The 17,433-nt window shown below is 38.7% G+C and overlaps 1 protein-coding gene across 2 annotated transcripts in view; it reads left to right on the forward strand.

Annotated features, from left to right (window-relative positions):
* LOC134630782 (astrotactin-2-like) overlaps positions 1-15,188 on the forward strand; it is a 280,317-nt gene extending 265,129 nt beyond the window's left edge. For both annotated transcript variants that reach the window (XM_063478441.1, XM_063478442.1), the window contains 3 exons: positions 9,880-9,980; positions 11,021-11,204; positions 14,195-15,188. In XM_063478441.1, coding sequence (XP_063334511.1) covers positions 9,880-9,980; positions 11,021-11,204; positions 14,195-14,432 — 523 coding nt within the window. In that variant the 3' untranslated portion in view covers positions 14,433-15,188. The remainder of the gene's footprint in view (positions 1-9,879; positions 9,981-11,020; positions 11,205-14,194) is intronic.
* Positions 15,189-17,433: the final 2,245 nt, after the last annotated feature.

Below are 17,433 nucleotides of genomic sequence, written 5' to 3' on the forward strand. Positions count from 1 at the left end.
CAGATGTGTTTTTAATTATGTAAGAAACACTATTTTTGCTCCTTCCTGTTTTTAATGAATAACTTGGTATAATATCTATACTACTACTCTCTGAGTCACTTGACAAAACCAGAATCTTCTCTTCCTCCCAGCTGCCCTGCATCTTCTTGCTTCCTGCTCAGCTGTTTCTAATTGCTCCAGACTATTTATGGCAGTGTCTCCAGACACCTAACCTGTTAGACAGATTTTCTAAATTCCTCTGTCATTCTGTCCATTCTTTTGCCAGCCTGAATTCCTGAACCAACCACTGTATTTCAGCTTTTCTTTTATCTTGTTTCTTCTCTGATGGAGTGCCAGCAGCACCTGCACAGACATAACCACCGCTCGCCATTAAACAAAACATTTAAAAACACCTAAACTGCCTGCTGTCTCATGAAAAAATACAGGTTAAACATCAACCATGGTTTCTCTCTGTACGTATCAATAAAGAACGTCTTTTGCGTTGTGTTAGGCTCTTTCACAGAAAGTAAATACTCTGTTGATTTTCAATGTCATCATTCAGAAAGGTTAAATGTCAAATTGATTATATTAGAGCTCATATGCCTTATTTTAAAATTGTGGTGAACTATGACTCAATTACAATAACACACAGGATATTCTAAAGGCATGTTTTTAACTCCTCTTTTTCCCACTAAAAAAATCACCTTATCACAATATACAGTTAGGCTTTGATAGTGTAAGTCCCTGCAGCTTTGCTGTTTTTCTGTGTGACCTTGTTCTCTTGATGTCAGGTGTGCTCTGAGGTTTTTGCTGAGTCCCAGACCCTAACTTTGCAGAAGACTCCAGTTTTGGTTGGTGTTCCTGCTAATTCTCACCCTGAGGCTCTGGTGCTAACAGTGGTACAAGAGCCTGAGGGTAAGGATTTCTCCTCAGTGTCCCTTTTTGAACAGTGAGCTGTTGTGTATGGATCATCACTGTGCCTTGTGCTTTTACATCAGAGTTCCAAAGATGGCCTTTGGTCATAACTTTGCAAGGTCCCTTGTTCTGTACCTCCTATTGAAAGACTTGGCATGCATTCATCTTTGTTCTTTCCTTGTGCTGCAATGATTGCAGGTTTGGCAGAGCTGGCTGCACCCTCCCTGGAAGTATAGGCAATGCGGTGTGCAGGCAACTGCCCATGAGTAGCTGGTTAGAGCTGTAGGCATTTCTCAGAGGTACTTCTCTGTAGGCCAACAACGCATGATAACGGTCTCTGAGTTTTTTAAGCAGATTTGAACAGTTTGAATAGCATGCACTGCCTCAGTGTTACTTTGAGGGTATTTAGGGCTGCTGATTACATTTTCAAAGCTATAGTTAACTGCAAACTCTTTCATTTCATGTCCTGAGGACTGTGATATTTTGTCGTTTGGAAGTATCTTACGGATGCTGTGTTAAGGAACTATCAATGTCTAGTAAAGGACTACATCTCTGAATCTTGGTGGGCTGATCTGAATGTAGAAGGAATAGTAAATTAAAAAAAGGTGTTTTCCCTTAGAGTGAATAGATCCCAGCTAGTTTTTGCCATGAATTGTCTAGAAATTTGATCGGCGTTAGAGGTTCTTTTACATTTGCCCTTTCTTTGATGCATGTGCTGTATTTGAGAACTAACTCAGCGGTCCTCAACCTTAAACCGGTCCGTGATAAAATAATAAATCAATATGAAGAAGTTGAAAATAACAGAGTTTAATTGTAGGAAAAATTATCCTTTTAGTTTGATATTTAGTGGTATTGCTCATTGTTGAGTATATTGTTCTGTTTGTTTTGTTTTGTTTTGTTATGTGCAGAATATTGTCAGAGTGTAATTTTGGTTACCTACTTGTATTGTCACAGATAGGGGGCAGGTGTCAATAAGAATTTATTCTTCTTCCTGCTCCTTTTCATGCATGGAAACAGTGTTACTTTAATTGAAAGGAAGGTTGTGTATGGGAAATGAATTACTGCTGTACCATGTGTGAAATAAAAAAAATGAAATGAAATGCCCGACAATATTTTCACGGACCGGTCTTTAAGGTGTCGCGGATAAATACAACAAAATAAAACTAGTACCGGTACCGAAAAAAAGAAGATTTATTCATAACACACGTGAAAAGACCCAGGAAAACCGAGTCAACGATAAAAACGATAACAAAAATAACGCTGAAAACCGATAAAAACCCTGAAAACCATACATTTCACACCTGAGCCTCAACTCTCGCGGCCCGGTACCAAACGACTCACGGACCGGTACCGGTCCGAGGCCCGGGGGTTGGGGACCGCTGAACTAACTCACCTATCTTACTGCTTAGTCTGCGACACCACACTGTCTGACCATCACATTCTCTGCATTTTTACCAAAGAATGTAGAGAAGGCCATAGTAAAAAGGTTTTCATGCACACCTAGAGCTGCCCTCTTAGTCCAGTAGTCTTGTACCAATCCCTCCAACTGGTTCCTGTCTGGCCAAAGCCTCAACACAGAATTTCACGATTTGTAAACAAACAAGTTTCACACACAACTGGTATCTATCACTTATTAGAAGATTATCCAGCACAGACTTGACATATATTTTAGTATCTTTCATCAGTAGAGATATGGTGGCCATATCTCTCTGTCTTTTGTATCATCACCACACACAGACCATAAGGTGAGTTTTTTGTTGCTCCTGGGGCAAGAACCAGTACCAAATCCTTGGTACTCCTTATGACCCCATCACCATGGATTCTTCTTGGACACTAAGTTTCTTATTGTTTTATCTTTTTTCAGTCACATTTGGTATGAACTTCCCTAACCGGTTCACAAAGCTCCATTGGTCACAATAGGATATTGTCCACATGGCAGACAACACCTTCTAGACCAGGTGTAACCTGGCGCGCTGTTCTGCTCTGAAAGTGTTCTGGGGCACCTAAGTGCTTTCTATCTAACATTCACACACAGTCTCTATGCAGCTGGTTCCACTATGCAGCTAATAATCACAGGTTTTCTATCTTCACCAGTGGCTTTTTCACTTTGTCCATGAGTGTTAGCTGGAGCTGTCATTGTGTTCCAACATAGATCTGGTTTTAAGCTTAATGGCCTAAGCTTCTGAACAAGTCCACCTCGGAGCTCAGGATACGTCTTCCCAGGCCTACCTCTTGGTCTGTGCTCTCAACTGTAGCTATCAATCTGATTCACACTTTCTACTCAGCAATTTCAGCTGTAGGCCCCTCACTATAAAGATTACAGCTGACTACAGTTAATTTTGCTCCACCAGGACAATTTCTGGGTTTTTCTAGGTCCCGCTATCTGTATTTGACTCTTGCTTGCTAACACTTGCTTAGGAACAGCTGTAACACAGACCCCAGTATGTATTTTGAAGGCCACTTTACTGTCCTATATGTTAATATCTGCCACCCATGGTACCTCATGATTTTCCTAACAACAGTTCACCCAAGTCCTCTTCAACTTTTTTAATTTTTGTGGTGAAACTACATACTTTCCCATAATGTCCTTGTTTACCACAGTTGTTGCATTCTGCATTCTTAGCAGGGCACTGCCATGCTGGGTGGCAGGGTGATTTCCCACATTTAGGACATGCTTTATGTTCCCATCTGCTCTGCACTGTTTTCTTGGTGTTTGGATAGCTCCATGTCAGCTCCTTGGCATTGTTTTTATGCGGTTTCCCACTCTTGAAGTGCACCACATCCATCGTTGCCTGGCTAGCACTCGTGTCACCTCTCAAACCAGTCTGTTTCTTCTTTATTGTCTGTGACTGTCTGGCTACTGTGATAGCTTTTGCAAAGGTGAGTTCTTATTAGGCTGCATCCTCCCTAACAGTGATGAAATGCCTCAACTAACTTTTCTCTCAAAGGTTTGTTGTGCAAAGCCCTACTCAAAGCTCCGTTTTGATAACAGTGTCCTCTTTTTCAGTAGGCTTCTGTAGTCTCTATATGAACTTGTTCATATAGCAATTTTGTCTTTGGAACAAAGTACTTATTGAAGCCTTTTTATAGTGCTGGAGGCATTGGTCACTCATTAAATACAGACCTCATTGCTTGTTTTCTATGCAGTATTTACTTGGTGAGCTTTGGAGGAATTGTTCAGATCACTTACCGGTCTGAAAGGTTCCGAATTTTGAGATTTAAAGGTGCTAGCCTAACTGTGTGGGCACAAGGCTCAGTAGCTAGTCTCATGCTCTTTAAGAAACAGTAAATATTACTTTCAGTTCATAGTTACATGTTTTAATGTAACAAGATGAACAGTGCAATATTTCTTATTTCCAAATTACGTTTTGTTATGACATTGTTATATATTTAAAAAATAAATAATAATAATAATTTCAACGATGATCATCATTTGTGAGATGTACTTCTTGAATGAATAAATATGACTCATCTGTCACAGTATTGCATGACTCAACAGCATAGTGCAAGCCTTAGCAAGTGTGTCCAACCATGCAGTGACTGCTCACAGCTTGCTACTGGTTTACAAAGGTGACATACACAGAACTAAATCACAATGACAGCATTCTAAAAAAAAAAAAAGCTAGTTTAAAAAATATCTCGTGAGTCTATTGGGCACATGCCAACTGTTTTCCATTTTTGTTTATCCTTCTTTTTGGTTTCTCCCTTACTGATTTGGGGCTACCAATCAGTAGGAAAATGCCAAATTTGTGGTTATGATAACTTGAATATTCATGGCTATCAAGAGTAAAGAGCTGCATGAGAACCTCAAACCAGTGACATGCTTCAAAGCAAGCAGCAGCAAACAACACACATTTGTTTCAGCTTTGTTTTGCCAACACATGACAAATGTTAAATCAGACGTGGGTGTGCACCCTGACAGTGTAATATTCTTTCACACAGAAATGGCTTTTTTGTCGAAATGGGCTGATGCATTTCAGATTTAAAATGTGTGTGGATGGTAGAGACTAGCTCACCCAACAAAATGATCACTTTGAGGGTGTGAGATGTCATTCACTGTATTCCTGACGTTCCAGTTTCCAGAAATATCCAGTATTTAAAAGTGAATGACTTTTAATGGGGTGTTGTCATTATTACTTTGGACTGTGGAGTCTTTGTGATCTGCAAATGAGCTCATTCAGAGCTGAGCTAATTTTTCTAATTTACATTAAAAGGCAGGCAGTTTTATTTAGGGCTGGTACACCAGTCTAATGCCACTCAGACTGGAGGATTTCAAAGTAATGAGATATTGTAAGCTGACACAAATTCTTCAGGCAATAAAAAACAATTCTTTGGCTTTGATTGATTTATGGACAGGGTCATCTGATGTGTGTCCAAATGTTGATGTAATGGAAAAGGCTTTCCCTACTGCCCTAGCTTCTTTCGGCATGCCAAAAATACTGCCCTAATTGATCCTCTCTCACTATCACTTTCCCTCACTCCTTCTCCCTTGCGCTGTGTCTGAGCTTTCTGTCTTGTCATCTCTTGTTCACCCATCTCTCCACTGTCTCATTAAATTAGAGGACAATAGTTACTTTAATGGCAACATTGTTAATTTACTCAAACATTAATCTGCCATTTGTCCAGTTCATTGTGTGCTGAGCTTTCAAAACTATGGCACATGGACAAAACCAAGCCCCTTCCAAAGAAGCCATGTGCAGCCAGACAAGATTGGAATAGATGTGACAGACACTGAATTAGAGATAGGGGATAAACAGTGATGAGCTATATGCAAGCAATGTGGAGAGAAAAGCAAAGAGACAAAGGAAAGTGCCTCTTGGGGTAAGGGGGAGATAGTCTTGGTGGTTTTACATATCTTGCCAGTTCTCTTACTTGATGATTTGACATTTTTGTGGCAGGCCAGACAGTGGCCATTTGCTTCTTTCTCCTATGTGAACTTTATTATCACTTAGTGCCATTTTGGGGTTCAGACACTATACCCATAGTTCTACTTCTACTATTGTATGAATGAGACCCATTAAGAAGTTAAATACCCCCGTGTATTGTTGTTGTGCAAGACGGTCTTAATGTCTTTTTTTTAATTTCTTATACATTTTCTTTAAAATCTGTCTGTAATCATTTGTGCATGCGGTTCTTCTCCACAGCTGAGCCACTGAGAGGCTTAATCTTTTGACTTAAATGGGTTTTTAAATGTACATAAGAATCTCGCAATTGCTGTGAAATTGTGCAGGGTGAAAAATGAGCATTGATCCAACCATTTAAGCAATTTAAAAAAAGAAAAAGAAGAAACTTGTAATATCAGATCTTTATTGCCAACATGCTTACCAAACTGCATTTTGCTTTGTCATTCTCTCCTATGTTACTATAGCCATCTGCACGGTATGCGGCCACATAAGTTAAACTATGTGACTGTTACATGCTGGCATTGTTTTGCTGGGCAGAGGAGCCAGTGAGGTCCGTGCGTCTTTAGTGAGGTTCTTGGGGAATACCACATCCACCCTGCTGAATAACAACACCAGACAAACTATGTGAGCAATGTCCAAACAGGTCATGTTACAAACAAAACAGTCATTTGACAGCAAGGGAACAGATCTCAAAACACATGCATGAAACATATCCAAATGGCCTTAGGAAAAATGCAACTTTTATTAAATTAGTAATAGTTTAATTTAATTCTTTATTTTTCATGTGTGTCAAAATGTTTTTAACATTTGAATTCCATTTAGTCATTTATTTTGTTTCTGTTATGTGGTTTCCCTTTTTGCAATTCTGTTGTCTCCACAGTGGTAACTGTGAAAGTACTTCTGAAAGCATAAAGTTAATGTTATAAGTACTTTTAAATATTTCTCAGTACTTAATTCACTTTCTTAAAAATGTTCCCACTGGCAAAGAAAACAATGTTTAAAAATATTATTCTTTTAATTGCTTTTGATTCCTTTCTTTGAAAATCAATCTGACACATAACTGGATATTATTTATTATTCCCTCTAATAGAGGGAGAACTTTGTCCATAATATGTGATCACAGTAAACACCAACATTATTTACCCTGCACAAGCACATTTCTTTTACTGTTATTCTGATTAGACTTTCGCTTTGATTGAATTTGGAGTGTGCAATGCTGGAATTGTTCTGTGCATGAAACAATGCCCAAAACCTCAATAAACTAAAACAATGCTGTAAAGAAGACTAGGTCAAAGGTCCTCCACAACAATGTGAGACACTGATAAAATCATGCAGAAAATAATTTCTTAACATTAGTGCTGCTAACAGTAGTGACAGTAGTGCTGAAGATGGTTTTGCAAGTTTCTTTATAATGGGGTGTAATTTTAACAGGACAGTATTTTTGCCAGTGTTTCCTTGATGTATGTTGTCCTCCCAGGCTTTGTCTTCTGCTTTTGATTGATTCCTGTGAGATTTGCATTGCTGGAGTTTATTTATTTTTACTGTAAGTTCTGTCCAATTCCTGCATCAGAGTCTGCCTATGGTGCAAGCCCAGTATTGATTCTAGCCATGAATGCCTCAGAAGGATCTGATTCACTCTAGGGTTTGACTTAGAATAAGTGTAGCAGCTAATCAGCCCAAGCTACTGTCGACAGGCCAGTGGACATTGCATTTAGAATGCACTTACCTATTCATGATCCAAAAATCTAGAATGAAAAATGTGTTAGAGACCCTCTTGCCCGGTAAACTGTTCTCCCCTTGTTTTTACCAAATCCTTTCTCTTATACCACAGAATGAGCAATAACAGTACTGAAGTACCTGACTGGTAGGACACAAGAGTGAGCTTCAGATGAGTGGGCAAGGCACTCATTTAAAGATTACTCTCTAGCAAGTTTTTTATTATGGAACCCAAGGGAGAGAAGAAGCTCCTTTTCTCTTTCTCATCCATCAAGTTAAAGCAGAATGGCAGATTTTGTCTTCCAGTTCTGTACTTTGGTTCATAGTGGCTTGACTGGTGTCTCTCTTGTTGATGCCTTTTTGTGCATTTTAGCCAAGCAAATCTAAAGTGCAAAGATGTGCTATTCTCCCAGTAGGACATGCCCAGAACACCTTTCTTCGAGGCCAACTGAAAGTCTTGTTCCATGGCCTCACTGAACTCCTCCCACACCTTGCAAAATGCTCTGCTTTAACTACTGGCAGAGCCTCATTCCTCTGGGCCTCCCAGAGCCAGTCAGCTGCCCTTGGAGTCCCACAAGTTAACCAAACCTGAGAGGACCCTTTTCTCATCTTGATAGCTCCCTTCTGTGTCCATCATTGGGTCCTGGGATTACCACTACAAATGCTCTAACCACCTTGCAACCATACCTCCTCAACAATTAAGGTGCCAAACATGGGTCATTTGGACTCAATGTCGTTTAGCCTCCATTGAGGCACCAGGTGAGGCTATGTCTAGCCAGTATTTCTCAACTTGGCACACTAGCTCAGGTTTCTTCCCCACAAGAGAGATGATGTTTCATTTCCCAAGAGTCAGCCCCAGCAGTTGGGCCTCAACCGCAAAAGCCTCCTGTGGGTGTTGAGCCACAGGGTGGCTCTAGGGCGCACCCCTGGTACCCCTGTCTCAGACAAGGTAAACTGGTCCCTTGATTCCTTAGTCTTGCACAGGGATCATGTGGATAGTTCATTGTCTGCCCTTCAGGACCAATTTTCCTCGGGAGACCTTACCAGGGCAAAAACCCCTGACATCATAGTCCCTGGGATCTCTGGGATAACACAAATAATAACACCACAATAAGGTGGCGTTTCACAGAGTGTTATTGGTCTGATAGCACCATTAGACTGATAATACACCCATGTTCATCCAGTTTGAGCTGGTTACCCAGGAGGTTGAGAGTTAGGTGAGGTAAGTACTGGAAGATGTTAAAGTTCCAGGAAGCTGCTCCTTTGAGTAGTTCTTTATTCCTCATCCACTTAAGTTATTCACTGACATCAACCGACATTAATACTCACCCGTCACATGGTGACAGGCTAGAAACATTTCTGGTGACTTTGTAGCTGTTATTCCAAACTCAGAAGGTAACACAACTATTTTCTCTGTCAACAATTTCATCGTATTGCTCAACCTACTCTCTGCCAAAAGGATTTCTCACAGGTCTCTCACCTTTCCAGTGTTTTCACAGTTACAAGCCTTTGCTCTTTCCAGAACTGAAAGAGGTGTTAGTTCCTTAAGCTTAGCCACTTATTTGCAGGTGCTACCTTGCGTGGAGGAAGGTTTGGACAACCTTGCTCCTGTCATTAGATGGGCCCAAAAGTCTGGATGTCCACCAAAGATCTGCCTGTACAGGTTGAATTTATGCATATTAGCTGCCCTTTCGCAGCCCTTTCCCAACTTCCCCAAGGTGGTCAGCTTTGTTGCTGTTTTCCTCCTCTCAACATGCTTCAGCCAGGTCAATGTATGTAGTCAAGCAGCTCCTGGTGCAGAAGGAAGAGAAGGCTGTTGATATCTGGTCAGTTGGGTGGGGTATGGTTCAGGTGCCTCTTAATAAGAAAGGGTACTCTGATGACCCACAGGAGCCCTGCATTTCCTGCTTTATTATAAAAAAAATACTCACCTTCCTTTATTGTTGTTAGTTCTGCTTCCTTTCTTAATTTCTGTTTTCCTATCAGTTGGCCACACCTGTGTCCATCAGTTAATTGCTAACCAGGTAATTTATTGAATCTCTCAACTGCCAACAACCTCCTGAAACCACATGCCAACTGGACAGGGAATTTAGATTTTTTTTTTCCTTTAGGGTAAATTGTAGCTGACAATGAATTGCAATACTTTTTAAAGAGCATTTCCCTTGTGTGCATGCTTTTTCACTCTCTGAAATTAACACTGCAAATTACAATGTATTTTCTTTGGTGACAGGACATACATATGACTTTAAATCAATATTGAGTACTTTTTGCTCACTTGTACCTTATCTGTTTCAGTTTTTATTTTACCTTATAAATGATAGAGAAATGATGTACTTACTTGTGTTATTTTTTTTGTTACTTTCAGGTTTACTCTCTATGCAGTGGATAGCCGAGGTAGTTACTCTGAATCAAGCTTCGTCTCAGTACGGACATCTTGTCCAGTGGTGGATGACACGCGAGCAGAAGGTACTCTCACCCATCATTTTTTGGGACTCTGCTTTATTGTACTCATCTTTATTTAATATTGCTTTTTTTCCTTGCATCCCTTTCATGTAATCAAAGTTTACCTGAATGGCTACGTATCCACCACTTTCTATACTGTGCTCTTACCTATGCAATGTGCACATGCAAGATTGCACACTATGGTTAGCAAAATGTAAAGGGACACTCTACCAATTTGTAATGTCAATTTAATTTTCTAATTATATCAGACAGAGTTTGTCAAACAAAGTACTCAAGAATCCAAAATATGGGAATGAGAGTGTTTTAGGAGGTAGGGCCACATTTACTCGGTGGGACAAATTAGAGTGAGGCTGTAATCACAAAAAAATGCACCAATGGGGGTGGAAAGTTCTGTGTGTGGGCAGCTGCTAATAAAAATGCACAAATTCATGAACACTATCCCGCATGTTCATTTCAGTAATGACTAGCACAGTCTCCTAAGAGTAGCATAAACAAGTACATCCAACAAGTGAGCAAGTAATCTACTGACCAAAATAATTCAGATTAAAGAGAGGCATCTGAAAGGCAATCGTGTATGTGTTGATATAAGAGCAAATGCTTCTGTTAGAAATTGCAAGGGACTGAGTGGCGTTTTGGAGGTCAGGTAAATGTAATAGCCCAAGTGGAGCTCAGAATTTATCTAAAGACAGAGTGCTTATATTACAAACAACTCCACTGAATAACACCTCAAATGCTATGTAACACATCTTCCACAAGTTTTGAGTCTGAATGGAGAATTCCTACCGATAAATGTGGATGAAGTAGATAACACACCTTTCAAAAAAATGCACAGCAGTTTTTTTGGCTTGTTTTTTTCTTTTTTCTTTTGTTTAGTTTTATTTTCATGGCCAATAATCAATCTGACCCCTGTTGTCTAAAATTCTGTATGTTTTCTGCATGTATTCTTACATGTTCCCACAAAATGTTAATCTCTTCTGTACTTTCCTCACTTCTTCCCTCTCTGTTTTTCAGTCTCTAATTCATTCATCTGTTCTTCCCGACAGAAACTGCAGACAAGGTGTACAACTTGTATAATGGCTACACCAGCGGCAAAGAGCAGCAGATGGCCTACAATTTGCTGATGGAGATTCCTCCTCCACTGCTATACAGAGTCCAGCATCACTACAATTCTCATTATGAAAAATTCGGAGACTTTGTCTGGCGTAGCGAGGATGAGCTAGGCCCCAGGTGAGAAAATTTGAATGTGAAACCAGAGCTTTTAACTGTGCAGACTTGAAAGATATTTCACATATTGACATTTTTTATAACTATCTGAGGATTTTTAGGTGTAACAGATGTTTTATTGTCTTGAAAAATAATCCTCATTATTTTTCCAGTCTTTCAGTAACCTCACCCCTCACACACACTCAATCAGGAGCACCATTGCACAACATGCACACACACATAGACTCCCAAACTGCTTCTACTGGAAAGCCAGTGGGCAAGGTCATCATAAAAACTTTGGGGTTACAGTTGCTCCTTACATCACCATGGTGATGCCAAAACAGTGTTTGACAGCCAAGCCAAACACTAAACGTGATATTCAGCTAAGACCCTGCTCAACTTCCAGCACCATTTCCTCTTTTTCTCATAAAAAGCTCATCTGTGTCTGCACTGTACTGCACCGACATCCTGTCACCCATGACCCCGTTTAAAAGGGTCACCCCTACTGATAGTTAGAACAGACAGTGCGACTGTATGGTGATATGAAAACAGAAGCGTATAAACCAACAAAACAGAAAAAGAGGAAGTATAAACAAAATGTTTAAAATACGTAAAACAAAAAATTTATATATGTAAGTCTGAGAAGGCAGTTGGCCCGGCACTGATTTTAGCAACATGTGATCTTAAGTTACAGCACAATGTTTTGGTTAATCCACCCCCACTGTCTGAAAGTACTCCTTTCGAGCCATAAATAATATAATAATTAAGGAATAACTTTGGTCTGATTATACTTCTTTCTGATTGGTGAAGGGGGGTGGGAGGCACAGGTTAGCCACTGGGACTTAGAATAGGGATTGGAGTAGTTGGATAGTGTGTTTGTCTATGCGTGTTTGTGTGTGGGCAGCTGCAAGGGGGTGGAGGGCTGGAGTGAGTGGAGATTATTTACTGCCTGAAGTTGGCAGGGTTGAGCCTCGTTGTGGTAATTTACAAGCAGACTCTATTGGTGGTTCCTTTTAAAAGGTAACAGCATGGCCAAGTGAAACGTAAGCACAGTCAGCACTACTCCAGTAGCTGAGAATCCCAGGGGCCCCCCACATGTCCACCATTGTTACAGCACCTCATGTAATGGTTGTATTTGTACATTGTGTGCATGGTTAATGCTTTCTTTTACTCTTACTCTGAACGCAAACATCTTATAATGTTATGTAGTGTTCTCGGCTGGAATGCCCTGAAACTGCACTCGTAATCAGTGCTTAACAATCTTTTAATTTGAAATTTATAAATGCAAGGCCAAATCTTAACTGAGGAGTTGCCATAGACGCAACTTAAAATGCACGTTTTTTCTTCTTTCTGTTTTTGATCTCTTTGTTTTGTTTCATAATTGAATGAATTTAGTTTCTCTTTTTCAACTTTTTTCGTTTTCTGTTGTTTTGGTTTTTTATGCCCTGAGTCACGTGCTTCCTAGTCAGCCTTGATAATGTGTTTGGTATTCTGTTGTTTCAGACGTAAGAATTTAGGGGAAATGAGAAAATGCCACCCCCACCACCACCACCCTTTCAGCGAATAAGTGAAAAGGATGTCTGTACTCCTTGCTTAACTAAAGACAGATGTTGATGCAGCAGACACTGCTTTTCAAAACAAAGTGAATTGTGTTTTTCTCTGTATGGACCTTTTTCATTTTAGCATATATATATATACATATATATACATATGTATTGTAAAGTCTCTCTTAATATATATATATAGATATATAGATAAGTAGATATATAAAGCCTTTGTAATCTGAGCTGACCTGACATGGCTTAAACTTCAGCTCCAGACTCTTAAGTTGGAGACAAAATTCTTTGTTTCACTCACTCTAGACAGCTGCCTCTGATGTATTGTTAAGCAGAACCAGCACCCAAGAACTCAAAATGCGCCATTGCATGTCTTGGTTTTGACCCAGACCGGCAGTCTCATCAGACGGATGGGAGAGACTCAGATGCAGTTCTTTGAAATCTGGTGACATTTGTGCAGACAATTTATATGTGGAGACACAAATAAAAGCACAATCCTGATTCTTTTTTTTCCTGTTTGAATTCATGTGTTAACTTTTTGCCACTTTTCTTTTTAATCCATTAAAAATTTGTCTTGTTAGGAACAAACTGGTATCTTTAAACCAGGGCATTTTGTGCCTGCTAGATGAATCTATTGCCTTTATAATCCCAATTCATTTTATAGATATTTTCATCAACAGCTGCTTATAATTTGTATGAATGACTTTCTTTGATGCTCTATAAAAATTCTAGCCATAGAACAACAGAACAAGGATGTGCTGTCGCTCTGTTGGAGATGCATTTGGTAAGACATGGGTGCAAAAGTGTTGTTCTGTGGTCTTTAAAATTACAACAGCATTACCATAATGACTTAAGATAAGGTATTTTCTGTTACCTTTGTCTAATTTAGAGGCAAAAAATATGACTTGGAGAGACTCTAATAAGTAACCAAACATCTCCCATAATGTTACAGTACTACTTGATAGCTAAAGCCTTGCCACTTGCTTACCCAGTGAATACAACAGAGTCCAGGAGAGAGCCTATGAAACAACATGTTGCTGCAAATTACTGCTGTCAGTGTTTTTTGTACTGAATAAAGGTGGTAAAAGTGGTTTACACTGAGGTCATGACTTGAACTGAAGCATCATTATTACGATGAGAAAGATGGACATCAGCCAGACAAGCTTAGGTATTTATACATTAGATATATATTCCTCAGAAATATATAATGTATAGTACCTTGATTTTCTGTACAGCTCTAGTATATATTCATTATGAAATACATCTTTGAAATTGTTCAGTAATTCTGCTTGTGTCCATTGTTGCCTAATCTTCAAGATTATTCCTTTTGCTCCAAAATAATTTTTGCTCCAGCGATCTCATGTAATCTGCAGTTGTTTTGCGAACAGCAAACTTGAAAGAAAACATAATGATTTAAGTATAAAAGTCATATTTTTGTGATTTTATCTTCTTTAATAGAAAAGCCAACCTGATATTACGTAGGGTGGAGAAGATTAGCCTCTATTGCCGGTCCCTCCTGCGCAGCACCCACATCCAGAGCCGCACCGACACCATGGCATATGTCTACTGCCGGAGTGAAGAGGCACGACCTCCCACCAATATGTGGCATGGCTCTTTACATGACAGTCGCACTGCCTGCATGGAAAAGCTCATTTCTGTACAGCGTAACACATACAGCAGCACCAAACTCCGATGAGACAGGAGTTGCCTAATGAGCAGTTCGTCTTTTGTTTTTTTCTTTGTTTTGCAAAATTACATCACTGATTGATGTACCTCTTCAGTACACTCTGCAGCAGGTGCCTCTCACTCGACTGTTGCATTTTGCAAATCGAATGAGGCTAAAAGAAAAAAAAAAAACTCTCACAGGACTTCATTCACTGGACATTGTGTTAAAGCTACCGAAAAAAATATTTTTGTGTGGCCTACTTTTATTATGAGAAAGAAGATTATCCCAGAAAAAAAAAAAATCCCAGAACTGACATATTTCTCCAGTGATGCCAGTGATTGCACATATCAATGAGAGACTGCAGAGTGAACATGTAAAATATTATTCAGACAAAAGAAAACTGGTTGGCTTAAATACTTTGAATGTAAAATCATAGTTCCTTTTTGGTGCTTTGAAGCTTTCCTGGTACACTTAAAAGAAAGAGATGAAAAAAAGGAAATATCCATAGTATAACTTATTTGCCTTTACTACCTTCATTCGAAAGGAGAAACTGAACTGTGTTAAAGCCAAAATCACTTACTTGTTTTTAAGTTCACATTAATTAAGAAGAATAACTACACTTTGCTTCAGGAATTTAAAATCCGTAAGTGAGAAAGCGTGTAGTTTGACCTACATGACCTTCGATTGATTCACTTGAAACAACAAGGACTTGTGTGGTAACAGGATTGATATTTGCCTAGTGAAATTATTATGCAAGATGGAGTAGGTGGCATTCAAACATTATATCCAGACTTTTGAGTTAGCTTTAATTTTATTGCTGAAATGAATGAATCATTTTCTTGTATGACTTTCTCGAACAGCAGTACCTATAGCCATGTTATATTACTTAAGTAATATAAGACTATTAGTATTAGTATAAAGAATTCTGATACTGGGGCGGTGGATGAAATCGAATCTTATATCTAGACTTTTGCAAGTTCATGTAATGTGTTTGTAATCTAATGATAAGTTATTGCTTGTGACTGAAACACAACTTGTCATTGTAGCATAAGTCCTGCAAATTGGAAATATATGAGACACATATAAGAGAAGCAGTAACAGACCTAAGATTATATTCACCATGTGGTAGGAATCAGATCTAAAGCTAAAACTGAAAATGTTGACTGGTTTTCAAAAGTTCTGCCCTCATAGCAGAATTGATAAATTTTTCATATTTTTGTTTTTGCAGATAAATATAGCAAGCGTGATAATAAAGCAGTAAATCTGACCAACATTTTCCCAACAGTAGAAAACAGGACAATTACTGCTGACCCACATGTAAACATGAGGTACTGTACACTGAAATGTGAAGAATCAGTGATTGTAGGAATCACATGTGGTCTGTTTAATCTTCTTGTTTTTCAGTCCAATAACATATCTTCAAAGCCATGGATATTGTTTAACTGAAGATAAACAATGCCTTTTCAATATGTTCATCTCATGTTGTATGAATTGTAATAATAAATTATTATATTGTAAATTTTCAATTGTAAAAAAAATATGTGTATTATTATGTGGCTTTGATTGTCTTTTTCTGAAGAATGTGAAATATAAAAAAACAACATGTAGAAAATGAGAGGATCTTTCTTTTTCCACTACAACAGACTTAATCATTTAGATTTAAACCTGGGTCTCAGACAGATCTGAACCACTTACTCAGTCATCGTGAGTGGCTAAAACCCACAACAAACATGTATTCCAAATTTTTTCGCCACATCTGCAAATAAAATGTTTTCCTTGTGTATTTGATTTTTTTTTTTTTTGTAACGCTTTCCCCATTTTTATTTTATTGGTTATTTCCCACCTGGTAGTTATTTTCCACCTGGTGTGCGATTGTACTGTTGTAATTAAAAATACTTTTCTTTGGAAGCGCATACTTTTCAGTTAACGTCAGTTTCTGGTAACTAATGCAATCCATTAAAAAAAACAACAACAGAGAGAGACAAGGGGACTTTGATGTGTCTTTCCAACACAATAACGCTCACAAAGTTATTACTGTGAGTGATTGGATAATTGTCACAACTTTCAAACTTAAAAGCCTGTTGAGTACTTTCAGATTTGATACGCTCACACTTCCTTGTTTAATATTGATCCGTTTTTCAGAGAAAAAGTGTTAACCCATATCTAAAACCTATAGTGTTCGTGAAATCATTTTTTTCTGTGGTAAGTATAAAGTTTGTAGTTTTTTGTGTTAAAACATTCAAACTAATGACGGTTGTTGGAAAGTACTGCATCTTTTGAAATATCTGCACCTACTCAACTTATCCATATGCATTTGCCTATGGGGTAATATTCTTCCACATGATAGGATATGAGACTTTACACAGTGTTAGTTTATGTGTAGACCTGCAATTTTCTGCCCAAAATAAAGTATCTCAACATGTGTTTGAAGGATCACCATGAAATTGTACATAATGGTCTCCAAAAATCTTCAAAGCCAGTGACTAATGATCCACAGTATTTTTCCTCTAGATCATCCAAAAGCTTGATATTGGATGTTTTGAGTGTCGTATCTCAAGAACTATTTGAAGAATTGCAAAGAATTTTCAAACATTTAAACCCATGGATCCATCATCCATTATATGGGCACTGACATCACTCAGTATTCCTTGTTTTATGACCTGTTACCTACACAGCTAAAGCACCTTGTGGTATTTCACAAAATTTAGCATGCTGAAATGGTAAACTGAAGTAGTGATTATGACTGCTGCAGACACCATGGATGACTATTAATGTCTGCTATACTTGTTTCACATCCACTTGAAGTCGGCCTCAAGGACGTATGTATGTTTAGTGTTGTATGATTTCTGCCAAACAAGTACCACCCAAACAATCGGAGTACGAGGCTGACATCCACAAATTGCCTGGTTTTAACCTGTGGATGATTGAATTTACATCACTTGGATTCAAGCAGTTTTCCCTATAGTCAATTATGTGGGAAGCACCACCTGTTAAAATAATGTTAGATGTAACATTATGTAAAGTAAGGTCG

This window comes from Pelmatolapia mariae, linkage group LG7 (assembly GCF_036321145.2).
Source record: "Pelmatolapia mariae isolate MD_Pm_ZW linkage group LG7, Pm_UMD_F_2, whole genome shotgun sequence".
In the NCBI taxonomy this organism is placed as follows: Eukaryota; Metazoa; Chordata; class Actinopteri; order Cichliformes; family Cichlidae; genus Pelmatolapia; species Pelmatolapia mariae.